General features: G+C 45.8%; 1 protein-coding gene across 4 annotated transcripts in view; it reads right to left on the bottom strand.

The window, feature by feature from the left end:
• LOC135521748 (nuclear receptor ROR-gamma-like) overlaps nucleotides 1-11,986 on the bottom strand; it is a 30,810-nt gene extending 18,824 nt beyond the window's left edge. The window contains exons 1-3 of one of the 4 annotated variants that reach the window (XM_064947445.1): nucleotides 10,397-11,986; nucleotides 7,937-8,015; nucleotides 5,111-5,140 (exon numbers count right to left, since the gene is read on the bottom strand). In XM_064947445.1, coding sequence (XP_064803517.1) covers nucleotides 5,111-5,140; nucleotides 7,937-8,015; nucleotides 10,397-10,450 — 163 coding nt within the window. In that variant the 5' untranslated portion in view covers nucleotides 10,451-11,986. Of the gene's footprint in view, nucleotides 1-1,371; nucleotides 1,564-5,110; nucleotides 5,141-7,936; nucleotides 8,016-10,396 lie in introns of those variants that run through there. The other 3 variants (XM_064947446.1, XM_064947447.1, XM_064947448.1) reach the window with 3 other exon arrangements.
• Between the last annotated feature and the right edge of the window lie 369 nt (nucleotides 11,987-12,355).

Raw genomic sequence — 12,355 nt, 5'->3', positions numbered from 1 at the left:
TCCCTGTTCCTCTCTCTTGCGTTACATCACAGACTGTGTGAGTGGTAGTTCTCGTGTGTTACATCACAGACTGTGTGAGTGGTAGTTCTCGTGTGTTACATCACAGACTGTGTGAGTGGTAGTTCTCGTGTGTCACATCACAGACTGTGTGAGTGGTAGTTCTCGTGTGTTACATCACAGACTGTGTGAGTGGTAGTTCTCGTGTGTTACATCACAGACTGTGTGAGTGGTAGTTCTCGTGTGTTACATCACAGACTGTGTGAGTGGTAGTTCTCGTGTGTCACATCACAGACTGTGTGAGTGGTAGTTCTCGTGTGTTACATCACAGACTGTGTGAGTGGTAGTTCTCGTGTGTTACATCACAGACTGTGTGAGTGGTAGTTCTCGTGTGTTACATCACAGACTGTGTGAGTGGTAGTTCTCGTGTGTTACATCACAGACTGTGTGAGTGGTAGTGAGAGAACATGGAAATGTGTTGCTGTAATTTAAGTCTTTGAAACATAAGCAGGTAAAATAATTAGTCATATCAGGACAGTATCCATGACCACAGTAATGACACATAAATGTCCTCGTGCCGACTTACTAACCAATGAGAGGCTTCAAAGTTCCCTCATTTGGTTTCAAAACAACCTAAACAAGTAGTCATAGTTAACCATTTACATTTTTAGACAAAAACTATCAAATATTTTGAAGACTGATTAGGCCCAACTTCCACCATGACATTGTATAACTACATCACTTGTGTATTTTTACAATAAGTGATAATGCTGTGCAAGATGTTTTGAAATATATACATTATTTTCAAGAGTATTCTCAAAGTAAATGGTAACATTATATCACTTCTACAGCCCTGTAGAATCAGACGAAACGGTTCTATTCTGACTCCGTTATGCTTCTAGAAGAACTAGAACAAAAATAAGCAGACACTTGGGGGGGCAGGTAGCCTAGCGGTTATGAGTTGGGGGGCAGGTAGCCTAGCGGTTATGAGTTGGGGGGGCAGGTAGCCTAGCGGTTATGAGTTGGGGGGGCTCTGTGGCTCTGGATAAGAGTGTCTGCTAAATGACTCAAATGTAAACTTGAAGAGCAGCTACAGAGTCAAGTTGTTGGAGGTTTTGGAAAGAAACAGGACCAGGGTCTGGTGAGGATGTTGGACATGCCAACAGGCTGAAACACAATGCACTATAATCATTCTGGAAAATCTATTTACATGATCATGTTTTGAGTTTAGAAATGAATATGACTGTGAGCGGATATGTTGCTGTTGCAGGCTACAGTACAGTATACACTCTCTCTCTCTCTCTCTCTCTCACACACACAGAGAAACGGTACTGTACCGAGTAACACACATTAAATCAAGGCCATCACTCCTACCTCGCATCATCTTCACTCCACTTCTCAGTCTTCTTGTCCCACTTTCACAAACTCTATTTCTCTCTCTCTTTCTTGTTGTCACCCTCAATTCACAATCACTGTCAAATTGTCACTGTCTTGATCTCTCTCGCTCTCCTCTCTTCTCTCTCTGTCTGTTCTCTCTCTGTCTGTTCTCTCTCTGTCTGCTCTCTCTCTCTCTCTCTCTCTCTCTCTCTCTCTCTCTCTCTCTCTCTCTCTCTCTCTCTCTCTCTCTCTCTCTCTCTCTCTCTCTCTCTCTCTCTCTCTCTCTCTTCAATGGTTTTGTGGGCATGGGAAACATGTGTTAACATTGCCAAAGCAAGTGAGGTAGATAATATATAAAGTGGAAAACAATAAAAATTAACAGTAAACATTACACATACAGAGGTTTCAAAACAATAAAAACATTACAAATGTCATATTATATATATACAGTGTTTTAACAATGTACAAATGGTTAAAGGACACAAGATAAAATAAATAAGCATAAATATGGGTTGTATTTACAACGGTGTTTGTTCTTCACTGGTTGCCCTTTTCTCGTGGCAACAGGTCACAAATCTTGCTGCTGTGATGGCACACTGTGGAATTTCACCCAGTAGATATGTGAGTTTTTCAAAATTGGATTTGTTTTCGAATTATTTGTGGATCTGTGTAATCTGAGGGAAATATGTCTCTCTAATATGGTCATACATTGGGCAGGAGGTTAGGAAGTGCATCTCAGTTTCCATCTCATTTTGTAGGCAGTGAGCACATAGCCTGTCTTCTCTTGAGAGCCATGTCTGCCTACGGCGGCCTTTCTCAATAGCAAGGCTATGCTCACTGAGTCTGTACATAGTCAAAGCTTTCCTTAATTTTGGGTCAGTCACAGTGGTCAGGTATTCTGCCGCTGTGTACTCTCTGTGTAGGGCCAAATAGCATTCTAGTTTGCTCTGTTTTTTGTTCATTCTTTCCATTGTGTCAAGTAATTATCTTTTTGTTTTCTCATGATTTGGTTGGGTCTAATTGTGCTGTTGTCCTAGGGCTCTGTAGGGTGTGTTTGTGTTTGTGAACAGAGCCCCAGGACCAGCTTGCTTAGGGGACTCTTCTCCAGGTTCATCTCTCTGTAGGTGATGGCTTTGTTATGGAAGGTTTGGGAATCGCTTCCTTTTAGGTGGTTATAGAATTTAACGGCTCTTTTCTGGATTTTGATAATTAGTGGGTATCGGCCTAATTCTGCTCTGCATGCATTATTTGGTGTTCTACGTTGTACACGGAGGATATTTTTGCAGAATTCTGCGTGCAGAGTCTCAATTTGGTGTTTGTCCCATTTTGTGAAGTCTTGGTTGGTGAGCGGACCCCAGACCTCACAACCATAAAGGGCAATGGGCTCTATGACTGATTCAAGTATTTTTACCGAAATCCTAATTGGTATGTTGACATTTATGTTCCTTTTGATGGCATAGAATGCCCTTCTTGCCTTGTCTCTCAGATTGTTCACAGCTTTATGGAAGTTACCTGTGGCACTGATGTTTAGGCCAAGGTATGTATAGTTTTTCGTGTGCGCTAGGGCAACAGTGTCTAGATGGAATTTGTATTTGTGGTCCTGGTGACTGGACCTTTTTTGGAACACCATTATTTTGGTATTACTGAGATTTACTGTCAGGGCCCAGGTCTGACAGAATCTGTGCATAAGATCTAGGTGCTGCTGTAGGCCCTCCTTGGTTGGTGACAGAAGCACCAGATCATCAGCTTAACAGCAGATATTTGACTTCGGATTCTAGCAGGGGGAGGCCGGGTGCTGCAGACTTTTCTAGTGACCGCGCCAATTCTTTGATATATATGTTGAAGAGGGTGGGGCTTAAGCTGCATCCCTGTCTAACCCCACGACCCTGTGTGAAGAAATGTGTCTGTTTTTTGCCAATTTTAACCGCACACTTGTTGTTTGTGTACATGGATTTTATAATGTTGTATGTTTTACCCCCAACACCACTTTCCATCAGTTTGTATAGCAGACCCTCATGCTAAATTGAATCGAAGGCTTTTTTGAAATCAACAAAGCATGAGAAGACTTTGCCTTTGTTTTGGTTTGTTTGGTTGTCAATTAGGGTGTGCAGGGTGAATACATGGTCTGTTGTACGGTAATTTGGTAAAAAGCCAATTTGACATTTGCTCAGTACATTGTTTTCATTGAGGAAATGTACGAGTCTGCTGTTAATGATAATGCAGAGGATTTTCCCAAGGTTACTGTTGACCCATATTCCACGGTAGTTATTGGGGTCAAATTTGTCTCCACTTTTGTGGATTGGGGTGATCAGTCCTTGGTTCCAAATATTGGGGAAGATGCCAGAGCTAAGTATGATGTTAAAGAGTTTAAGTATAGCCAATTGGAATTTGTTGTCTGTATATTTGAGATGTATCTCTCTCTCTCTCTTTCCTCTCTCCATCTGTCCTTTCTCTTGCCGAGTGACTATCTTAGTGCGCCTACAGCATGGTTAGTCCTCAGAGTCTCCACTAGTCACTGTCTTGATCTCTCTCTCCTCTCTCCTCTCTCTGTCTGTCCTTTCTCTTGCCGAGTGACTATCTTAGTGCGCCTACAGCATGGTTAGTCCTCAGAGTCTCCACTAGTCACTGTCTTGATCTCTCTCTCTCCTCTCTCTGTCTGTCCTTTCTCTTGCCGAGTGACTATCTTAGTGCGCCTACAGCATGGTTAGGCCTCAGAGTCTCCACTAGTCACTGCTCAAGTGCTCTGTCACTCACACAGTGCGTGTGAAAGACAGAGGGCCTTTCCCCTTTCGCTCTCTCTCTTTTCATACGGTACTTTTCCCCCATTCTTTGTTGTGCGTAACCCCCTCACCTAGTCACCCTCAAAGCCTTAACCACTCTCTGTACCCACCAGTCTATCTCCCACAAATATACATTGATACACAAAAAAATTATATTGGCAAGAAAGGACATACTGTACTTCTCTAACACGTCAAGAGGATTGGACTGTAGCCACAGCACAGAGTGACAGCCTAACTTGCCAATTGAGTATGGACTGACATCTGAAACAGCCAATAATGAGAGAGCTTTCTGATGATACACATTCCATCATCAGCATGATTATTATTCAAAGTGAAAACTAGTATCATAAAAACCGACCAGACATTTTCAATGTTCTCCCTACACTCAAAACTAACAGGTGTGTTGTAGTCAGGAGCAGAAACAGCCCAGAAACACCACCACATGTGAAGGAGATGCTATCTGATACCATCTGCATCCAGATGCCAGAATACCAATATAGAGTTTCCAAACCTAAATCCAGCAAACAGGAGAATACTGTCTACACAAAGTACCACAGGTGCATAACAGAGCTATAATGTTGATGTTGGCACCACAGAGAAACCTGTGTGTGTGTGTGTGTGTGTGTGTGTGTGTGTGTGTGTGTGTGTGTGTGTGTGTGTGTGTGTGTGTGTGTGTGTGTGTGTGTGTGTGTGTGTGTGTGTGTGTGTGTGTGTGTGTGTGTGTGTGCGTGCGTGCGTGCGTGCGTGCGTGCGTGCGTGCGTGCGTGCGTGCGTGTGTGTGTGTGCGCATGTGTGTGTGTGCGTGTGTGTTTCAGGACAGGTGCAAATGTGTGCAAATACTATCCTGGCATACCCACACTGCATGCTCATATAACTAGCACACACATAACACATGGGCATGAACAGACAGGCATATTGACACATAACCAAGCACACACACAAACACAAACACTTACTCAAATGAGTCGTCTTGGACACAGTGTCTCCTGTAGTAAAGAAAAGACAAGTTAAATTCTGCTTGAACACAAGACACACTTTCTATGTCTTTCTGACACAACAGAGGAGGACTGAATCTATGTCTCTCTGACACAACAGAGGAGGACTGAGTCTATGTCTCTCTGACACAACAGAGGAGGACTGAATCTATGTCTCTCTGACACAACAGAGGAGGACTGAGTCTATGGACTGAGTCTATATCTCTCTGACACAACAGAGGAGGACTGAGTCTATGGACTGAGTCTATGTCTCTCTGACACAACTGAGGAGGACTGAGTCTATGGACTGAGTCTATGTCTCTCTGACACAACAGAGGAGGACTGAGTCTATGTCTCTATGACACAACAGAGATGGACTGAGTCTATGTCTCTCTGACACAACAGAGGACTGAGTCTATGTCTCTCTGACACAACAGAGTCTATGGACTGAGTCTATGTCTCTCTGACACAACAGAGGAGGACTGAGTCTATGTCTCTCTGACACAACAGAGGAGGACTGAGTCTATGTCTCTCTGACACAACTGAGTCTATGGACTGAGTCTATGTCTCTCTGACACAACAGAGGAGGACTGAGTCTATGTCTCTCTGACACAACAGAGGAGGACTGAGTCTATGTCTCTCTGACACAACAGAGGACTGAGTCTATGTCTCTCTGACACAACAGAGGACTGAGTCTATGTCTCTATGACACAACAGAGGACTGAGTCTAATGTAAAAATAACAGAGGAGGACTGAGTCTCTGTCTCTCCGACACAACAGAGGAGGACTGAATCTATGTCTCTGACACAACAGAGGAGGACTGAATCTATGTCTCTATGACACAACAGAGATGGACTGAGTCTATGTCTCTCTGACACAACAGAGGACTGAGTCTATGTCTCTCTGACACAACAGAGGACTGAGTCTATGTCTCTCTGACACAACAGAGGAGGACTGAATCTATGTCTCTGACACAACAGAGGAGGATTGAATCTATGTCTCTCTGACACAACAGAGGAGGACTGAGTCTATGTCTCTCTGACACAACAGAGGAGGACTGAGTCTATGTCTCTCTGACACAACAGAGGAGGACTGAGTCTATGTCTCTCTGACACAACAGAGGACTGAGTCTATGTCTCTCTGACACAACAGAGGAGGACTGAGTCTATGTCTCTCTGACACAACAGAGGACTGAGTCTATGTCTCTATGACACAACAGAGGACTGAGTCTAATGTAAAAATAACAGAGGAGGACTGAGTCTCTGTCTCTCCGACACAACAGAGGAGGACTGAATCTATGTCTCTGACACAACAGAGGAGGACTGAATCTATGTCTCTGACACAACAGAGGAGGATTGAATCTATGTCTCTCTGACACAACAGAGGAGGACTGAGTCTATGTCTCTCTGACACAACAGAGGAGGACTGAGTCTATGTCTCTCTGACACAACAGAGGAGGACTGAGTCTATGTCTCTCTGACACAACAGAGGAGGACTGAATCTATGTCTCTATGACACAACAGAGGAGGACTGAATCTATGCCAGGATGATGCTGGGCCTCTGCACACAGGGCCTGATGTGTTTATAGTGTCTGTTGTATGAAATGAATTGGTGTGGACGAGCCTTGAGAAAGAGACAGTTGGGAGAGTAGGAGCTGACACAAGCAGAGTATGGATGGAGTTTGAACTCTCAGGCACACGCAGACACACTCACACATGTATACACACACACCTTGGTGAGTAAGAGACAGACACAGTTATAGTGGAGGAAGGTGGGAGTCTAGCTTTCTGACCACAATTGTGAGAAAGTTCATATTAGACTGGGTGTGTGTATGTGTGTGTGTGGGTTGTTTCCAAGCTGAGGTGTGTATTTTTAGTGTGTGTGCGTGTGTGTTGAGAGAGGGCAGGGGAGATAACATCACTGGGTGGAGGCAGACAGAGGCAGAGGTAGCCTGGGTCTTTGTGTCTGGGGTAGAGAAGGTCTGCTGTGGCTGTCACTGCTTCCCTCTGTTTCCCCTCCTCATCAAATCACGTTTGCTTCATAAGCAGAACACAGAGGTCTGGTGAGAGCAGAGCACTTGACACACACACAGAAAACATACACACCTAGACTAAGAAAACACATAGACACACACACACACTGCCGTTTGCGATTGTACGCAAAAAGTAAGGATTTGAGTCGCTTTTCAACCTTCAGTGGACTAAGAACGTCAGCCATGCTGTCGGATTCATGAGTCAATTTCATGTGATTCCAAACTAAACTAAATCCTCAACCTAAGTGCTAATGATCTGATTCCAGTGAGAACTGCAGTGACACCTGACCCATGCCACTGAGTATCAGCCCAAACCACAGTGTGGGGACTAAGAGGCCATGTTACACAAGACCAACATGAAGGAAATGGAAACCGCTATCTTCTTCCAACTCCTCAATGTGCTCTACTTTTCAAAAAGACTGGTCTGTCAGCATCAATACCAACCCATCTTATCTCTCTCTATCGCTCTCTTTCTCTCCTTATCTGTCTATCTCCCTTGCTCTCTCAATCGAATCAAACAGCAGCATACTGTCTTTTTCAATCAATGCTTTATCTGACAATGGACGTCTTGCTAAGATTTAGGCGGCGCTATTTAATCAAAAGTGGTTTCCAAGGGTTTCTCTTCTCCCCGTCTCTCTATCCTACTCTGCATGGAGATATAGCAGCTGCAGGCTGGACAGTGACAGAAGAACACACACAGAGATAACCGCTGCATGTTACACACACACCCCACACACACTGTGATGTAATAAGGGAGCGACTGCTGGTGCACTTACGTGTGTGTGACTGTGCGTGTTTGTACACAGTATAGAAGAGAGCAGCTCTGGTGCATAACCGTATAGCTATCATGATGTCCTGTCAAGGAGTAACGGAGAGGTGGTTGGTTAAATGTCTGGCTGAGCATCTCACTCCATGGAGAGCCCAGTGTCTGCTGATTCTTGTTATTGAATTTCAATTTGTGTCCAATTAAGACCTAGAGTAGACAACCAGGTGAGGGGAGCTTCTAACTAATCAGTGACCTTCATTGATTAATCAAGTACAAGGGAGGAGTTAAAACCCACAGACACCCGGCCCACCATAGAATGAGTTTGACACCTGTGGTTTAGGCCTGTTGGATGACGCCATTTAATGAATGACGTATGGAGTACGTGTGATAGAGACTGAAGGAATCTAAGTTGAAAGCCATGGTTTGATTTTAGACTGTGTAGTGCTGGGAAATGCAGCAGGCCCAAAACAGGCCCACACAGCTAAGAGCTAATCCCTGGTTTTATAGAGGATTACTGCCATGTTTACCCTCAAGGAGAGTTACACCATCAGCTGGACAGCAGAAGAGAGGTGAGTTAATGAGAGAGGGGGAGGGAGGGGGAGGAGGTAGGGAGGGAGGGGAGGAGAGTGAATGGGGTAAGAAGAAAAAGAGAGGGATAGGGAAGATGGGAGGAGGGAGAGTGAATGAGGCAGGATGTGAGGGGGAAGGCAGAGAAAGAACTTGGAGGGAGGGAGCCTTGGTGATCTGATAAAGACAGAGTGGGGGGGGGGTAAGAGAGAGAGAATGAGACAACTAATGTGTAAGAGAGAGACATAGTGACGGGGATAGATAAGAGATAAAACGAGAGAAGGAGCTAAAGATGGAGAGAAACGGGAGAAGAAAGGGGAGAGATAAGCATTAGAATGAGGCTCTCTTATAGGAGGGGACAGGGTGATGGGGAGGAGAGGGAGAAGGGGACAGGGTGATGGGGAGGAGAGGGAGAAGGGGACAGGGTGATGGGGAGGAGAGGGAGAAGGGGACAGGGTGATGGGGAGGAGAGGGAGAAGGGGACAGGGTGATGGGGAGGAGAGGGAGAAGGGGACAGGGTGATGGGAGAGGAGAGGGAGAAGTGGACAGGGTGATGGGGGAGGAGAGGGAGAAGGGGACAGGGTGATGGGGGAGGAGAGGGAGAAGGGGACAGGGTGATGGGGGAGGAGAGGGAGAAGGGGACAGGGTGATGGGGAGGAGAGGGAGAAGGGGACAGGGTGATGGGGGAGGAGAGGGAGAAGTGGACAGGGTGATGGGGAGGAGAGGGAGAAGGGGACAGGGTGATGGGGGAGGAGAGGGAGAAGGGGACAGGGTGATGGGGGAGGAGAGGGAGAAGGGGACAGGGTGATGGGGGAGGAGAGGGAGAAGGGGACAGGGTGATGGGGAGGAGAGGGAGAAGGGGACAGGGTGATGGGGAGGAGAGGGAGAAGTGGACAGGGTGATGGGGGATGACAGGGAGAAGTGGACAGGGTGATGGGGGATGACAGGGAGAAGGGGACAGGGTGATGGGGGAGGAGAGGGAGAAGGGGACAGGGTGATGGGGAGGAGAGGGAGAAGTGGACAGGGTGATGGGGGAGGAGAGGGAGAAGGGGACAGGGTGATGGGGAGGAGAGGGAGAAGGGGACAGGGTGATGGGGGAGGAGAGGGAGAAGTGGACAGGGTGATGGGGAGGAGAGGGAGAAGGGGACAGGGTGATGGGGGAGGAGAGGGAGAAGGGGACAGGGTGATGGGGGAGGAGAGGGAGAAGGGGACAGGGTGATGGGGAGGAGAGGGAGAAGGGGACAGGGTGATGGGGAGGAGAGGGAGAAGTGGACAGGGTGATGGGGGATGACAGGGAGAAGTGGACAGGGTGATGGGGGATGACAGGGAGAAGGGGACAGGGTGATGGGGGAGGAGAGGGAGAAGGGGACAGGGTGATGGGGAGGAGAGGGAGAAGTGGACAGGGTGATGGGGGATGAGAGGGAGAAGGGGACAGGGTGATGGGGGAGGAGAGGGAGAAGGGGACAAGGACTGAATACCAACACTCATACAGCACTTCTGTAATCCCTAGGTGTGCTCCCACTACACAATAGTCAATGCTATAGACTGGCAATGTGCATCCACGCACACACACACACACACACACACACACACACACACACACACACACACACACACACACACACACACACACACACACACACACACACACACACACACAGTATATTACACACACAGTATATTTCAATGTGCACACATACACATGCATTCACCTTTAAATGTGCATTAATTTATAATGCAAATCTGTGACCTTTTCATTTCACCCAATCCACAATGTATAGCTAAAACAATAATAGTTCCATCTGCAAATAATTTACATTTGTGAAATGTAAATGGCTGAATAGAACCCTACACATGAATACACTAGGCCTAGCCTATCAGTAATCAAGATAATATATCTCACCTCTTTTGATTGGTTCTTCTGTAGTGATGTGTTCGGGTGATTCGGGCTCCTCATATTCCATAACTCCCCCCGTCAAAACAAACTGCGTGTGCTTGCACCTGGCTCTGACACACACTACGCCACTTCACACTCCTGGGACAAGCGTGTCTACACACCCCTTTTTATTGTATATTCTACCGCGCGTTTTGCTGTGCACTTACTATGCAATGCAACATAAATAACTTCAAAAACTTTGGATCTTTAATTCTAAATATATAGAACTACCTGCTGCTCGAGAGGCAGGGACGGCGCATGCGCTTTAAAACATGCACTACCATCTCTGTTAGAGTCAGTACGCTCATTTACTCTGACAACGTCTTTGCCATTTTCTGTTGTCACTCTCTCTCCATATTCCGTATTGTCTTCACGTGAGGATAATATGAGCGAACTTCATTTTTGCAACGAACTTCCTTGTACAAGCAGTTCAGGCTACTCCGGTTTCAACCCGCTTGCTCTTTGCGCCCTGGCTGTCGGTCCGAGCTCCGCTCAGAGGTTATGTCACCAGGATTTATGTAATAACTCACGGCCGTTTGTTTGTTGCAGCGGGTCCGTCTTTATTCTGTAGTTCCCGGTTTAAACATAGCCCAACCAACGCATTTGCCTAAATAAATATGAGGGCAGGCAAGCAAACCCCAAAACGTTTAGGCCTATAGGCTAGGGATATATGTTTGTCTGGAGGTTTTATTCAGTAGCTTGATATATGATACGGCCAATGGAAATATAAGAACATGTGTCATTATAGACTAATTATCAAACGTTGTGTTTTATTTGATTGCTTTCCTCTTCGGTTTTAATTACGGTCATTAATAGAAGCGCATGTAGTCTCCAGGAGTGTGAATTGTAAAGGGTTACCAAGGTTGGTTTACCCGTTACATAATCTACAACGCACTGAATTATCCGGTGTAAAACAAATTACTGTATTTAACCACTACAGTTACTTAACCTGTTTGTTGTTGATGGTTCTAACTCAGATCATATCAGATTTAAGCACTTTAATATTTTTTTGTGGGCTACAAATAGCTACAATAGTTGGGAGCAAATTGTAATCAACCGTCCTAAACTAAAGCAACAGTGGTGATCTGCGCATGCGCTGTACAACATGCACTATCTTCTCTGTTATAGTTACTCAACTCATTTACTCTGAGACCGTCTTTGTCATTTTGTCATTCTCTGTTGTCACTCTTCCTATTCCGCCTTGTCTTCAGGTAAAGATAACATCAGCCAACTTCATCTTCAGTTCAGGCTACTCAGGTTTCACCCGGGATGAACAGTGTGTTCCCGTTCATTTTGGTGTGGTCTCAATAAAATGACGGTGGAAATCTCGACCTCTGCGTTTGAAGCTCTGCGGGAGAGCGACTGTTGCACGTTTGATTGCGCAAGAAAGGTGCGTCAGTGCTATCCTTTTTAATTACAGCCGCGCGGTTCAGCAACTATCGGTTTCCTTCGGCTGGACCAGAGATATAGGTTTAACTGTCTCAGTGAGGTGATCTGCTTATTATGTAGTCTATATGATATGGCATTTGTGTGAGCAAGGCCATCCATCTGTAAAGAGATACATCAGATCAATATATAACTGACAATATGCCAGGGCCACAGATTATGGCAATCAGATATGAGATAAAATAAGACAAAAATCGAATCTCTCACAGTGAAAGAAAGCTTTACTACTCTCTGGACATACAATGTATGTGTGTTTTTGTGGTTTCAACAAAATGAAATGACTGGAAAGTTGTCAACCTCAGTTCCACTGCGCCCTCACTCCTCACAGCCCATCTGACCACACCTGAGTCTCAGGCTCTCCCTACCGCAGCTCTGGCTGTGTCCTAAGCACACGCACACACACGCACACACACCTGCTCTGCAGCCATCTCCAATATGAGGACAGAAACTCGAGGGGCCTAAGGGAGGAGGGATGGGGGA

This window comes from Oncorhynchus masou, chromosome 30 (assembly GCF_036934945.1).
Source record: "Oncorhynchus masou masou isolate Uvic2021 chromosome 30, UVic_Omas_1.1, whole genome shotgun sequence".
In the NCBI taxonomy this organism is placed as follows: domain Eukaryota; kingdom Metazoa; phylum Chordata; class Actinopteri; order Salmoniformes; family Salmonidae; genus Oncorhynchus; species Oncorhynchus masou.
This window is presented reverse-complemented; position numbering and strand designations above follow the sequence as displayed.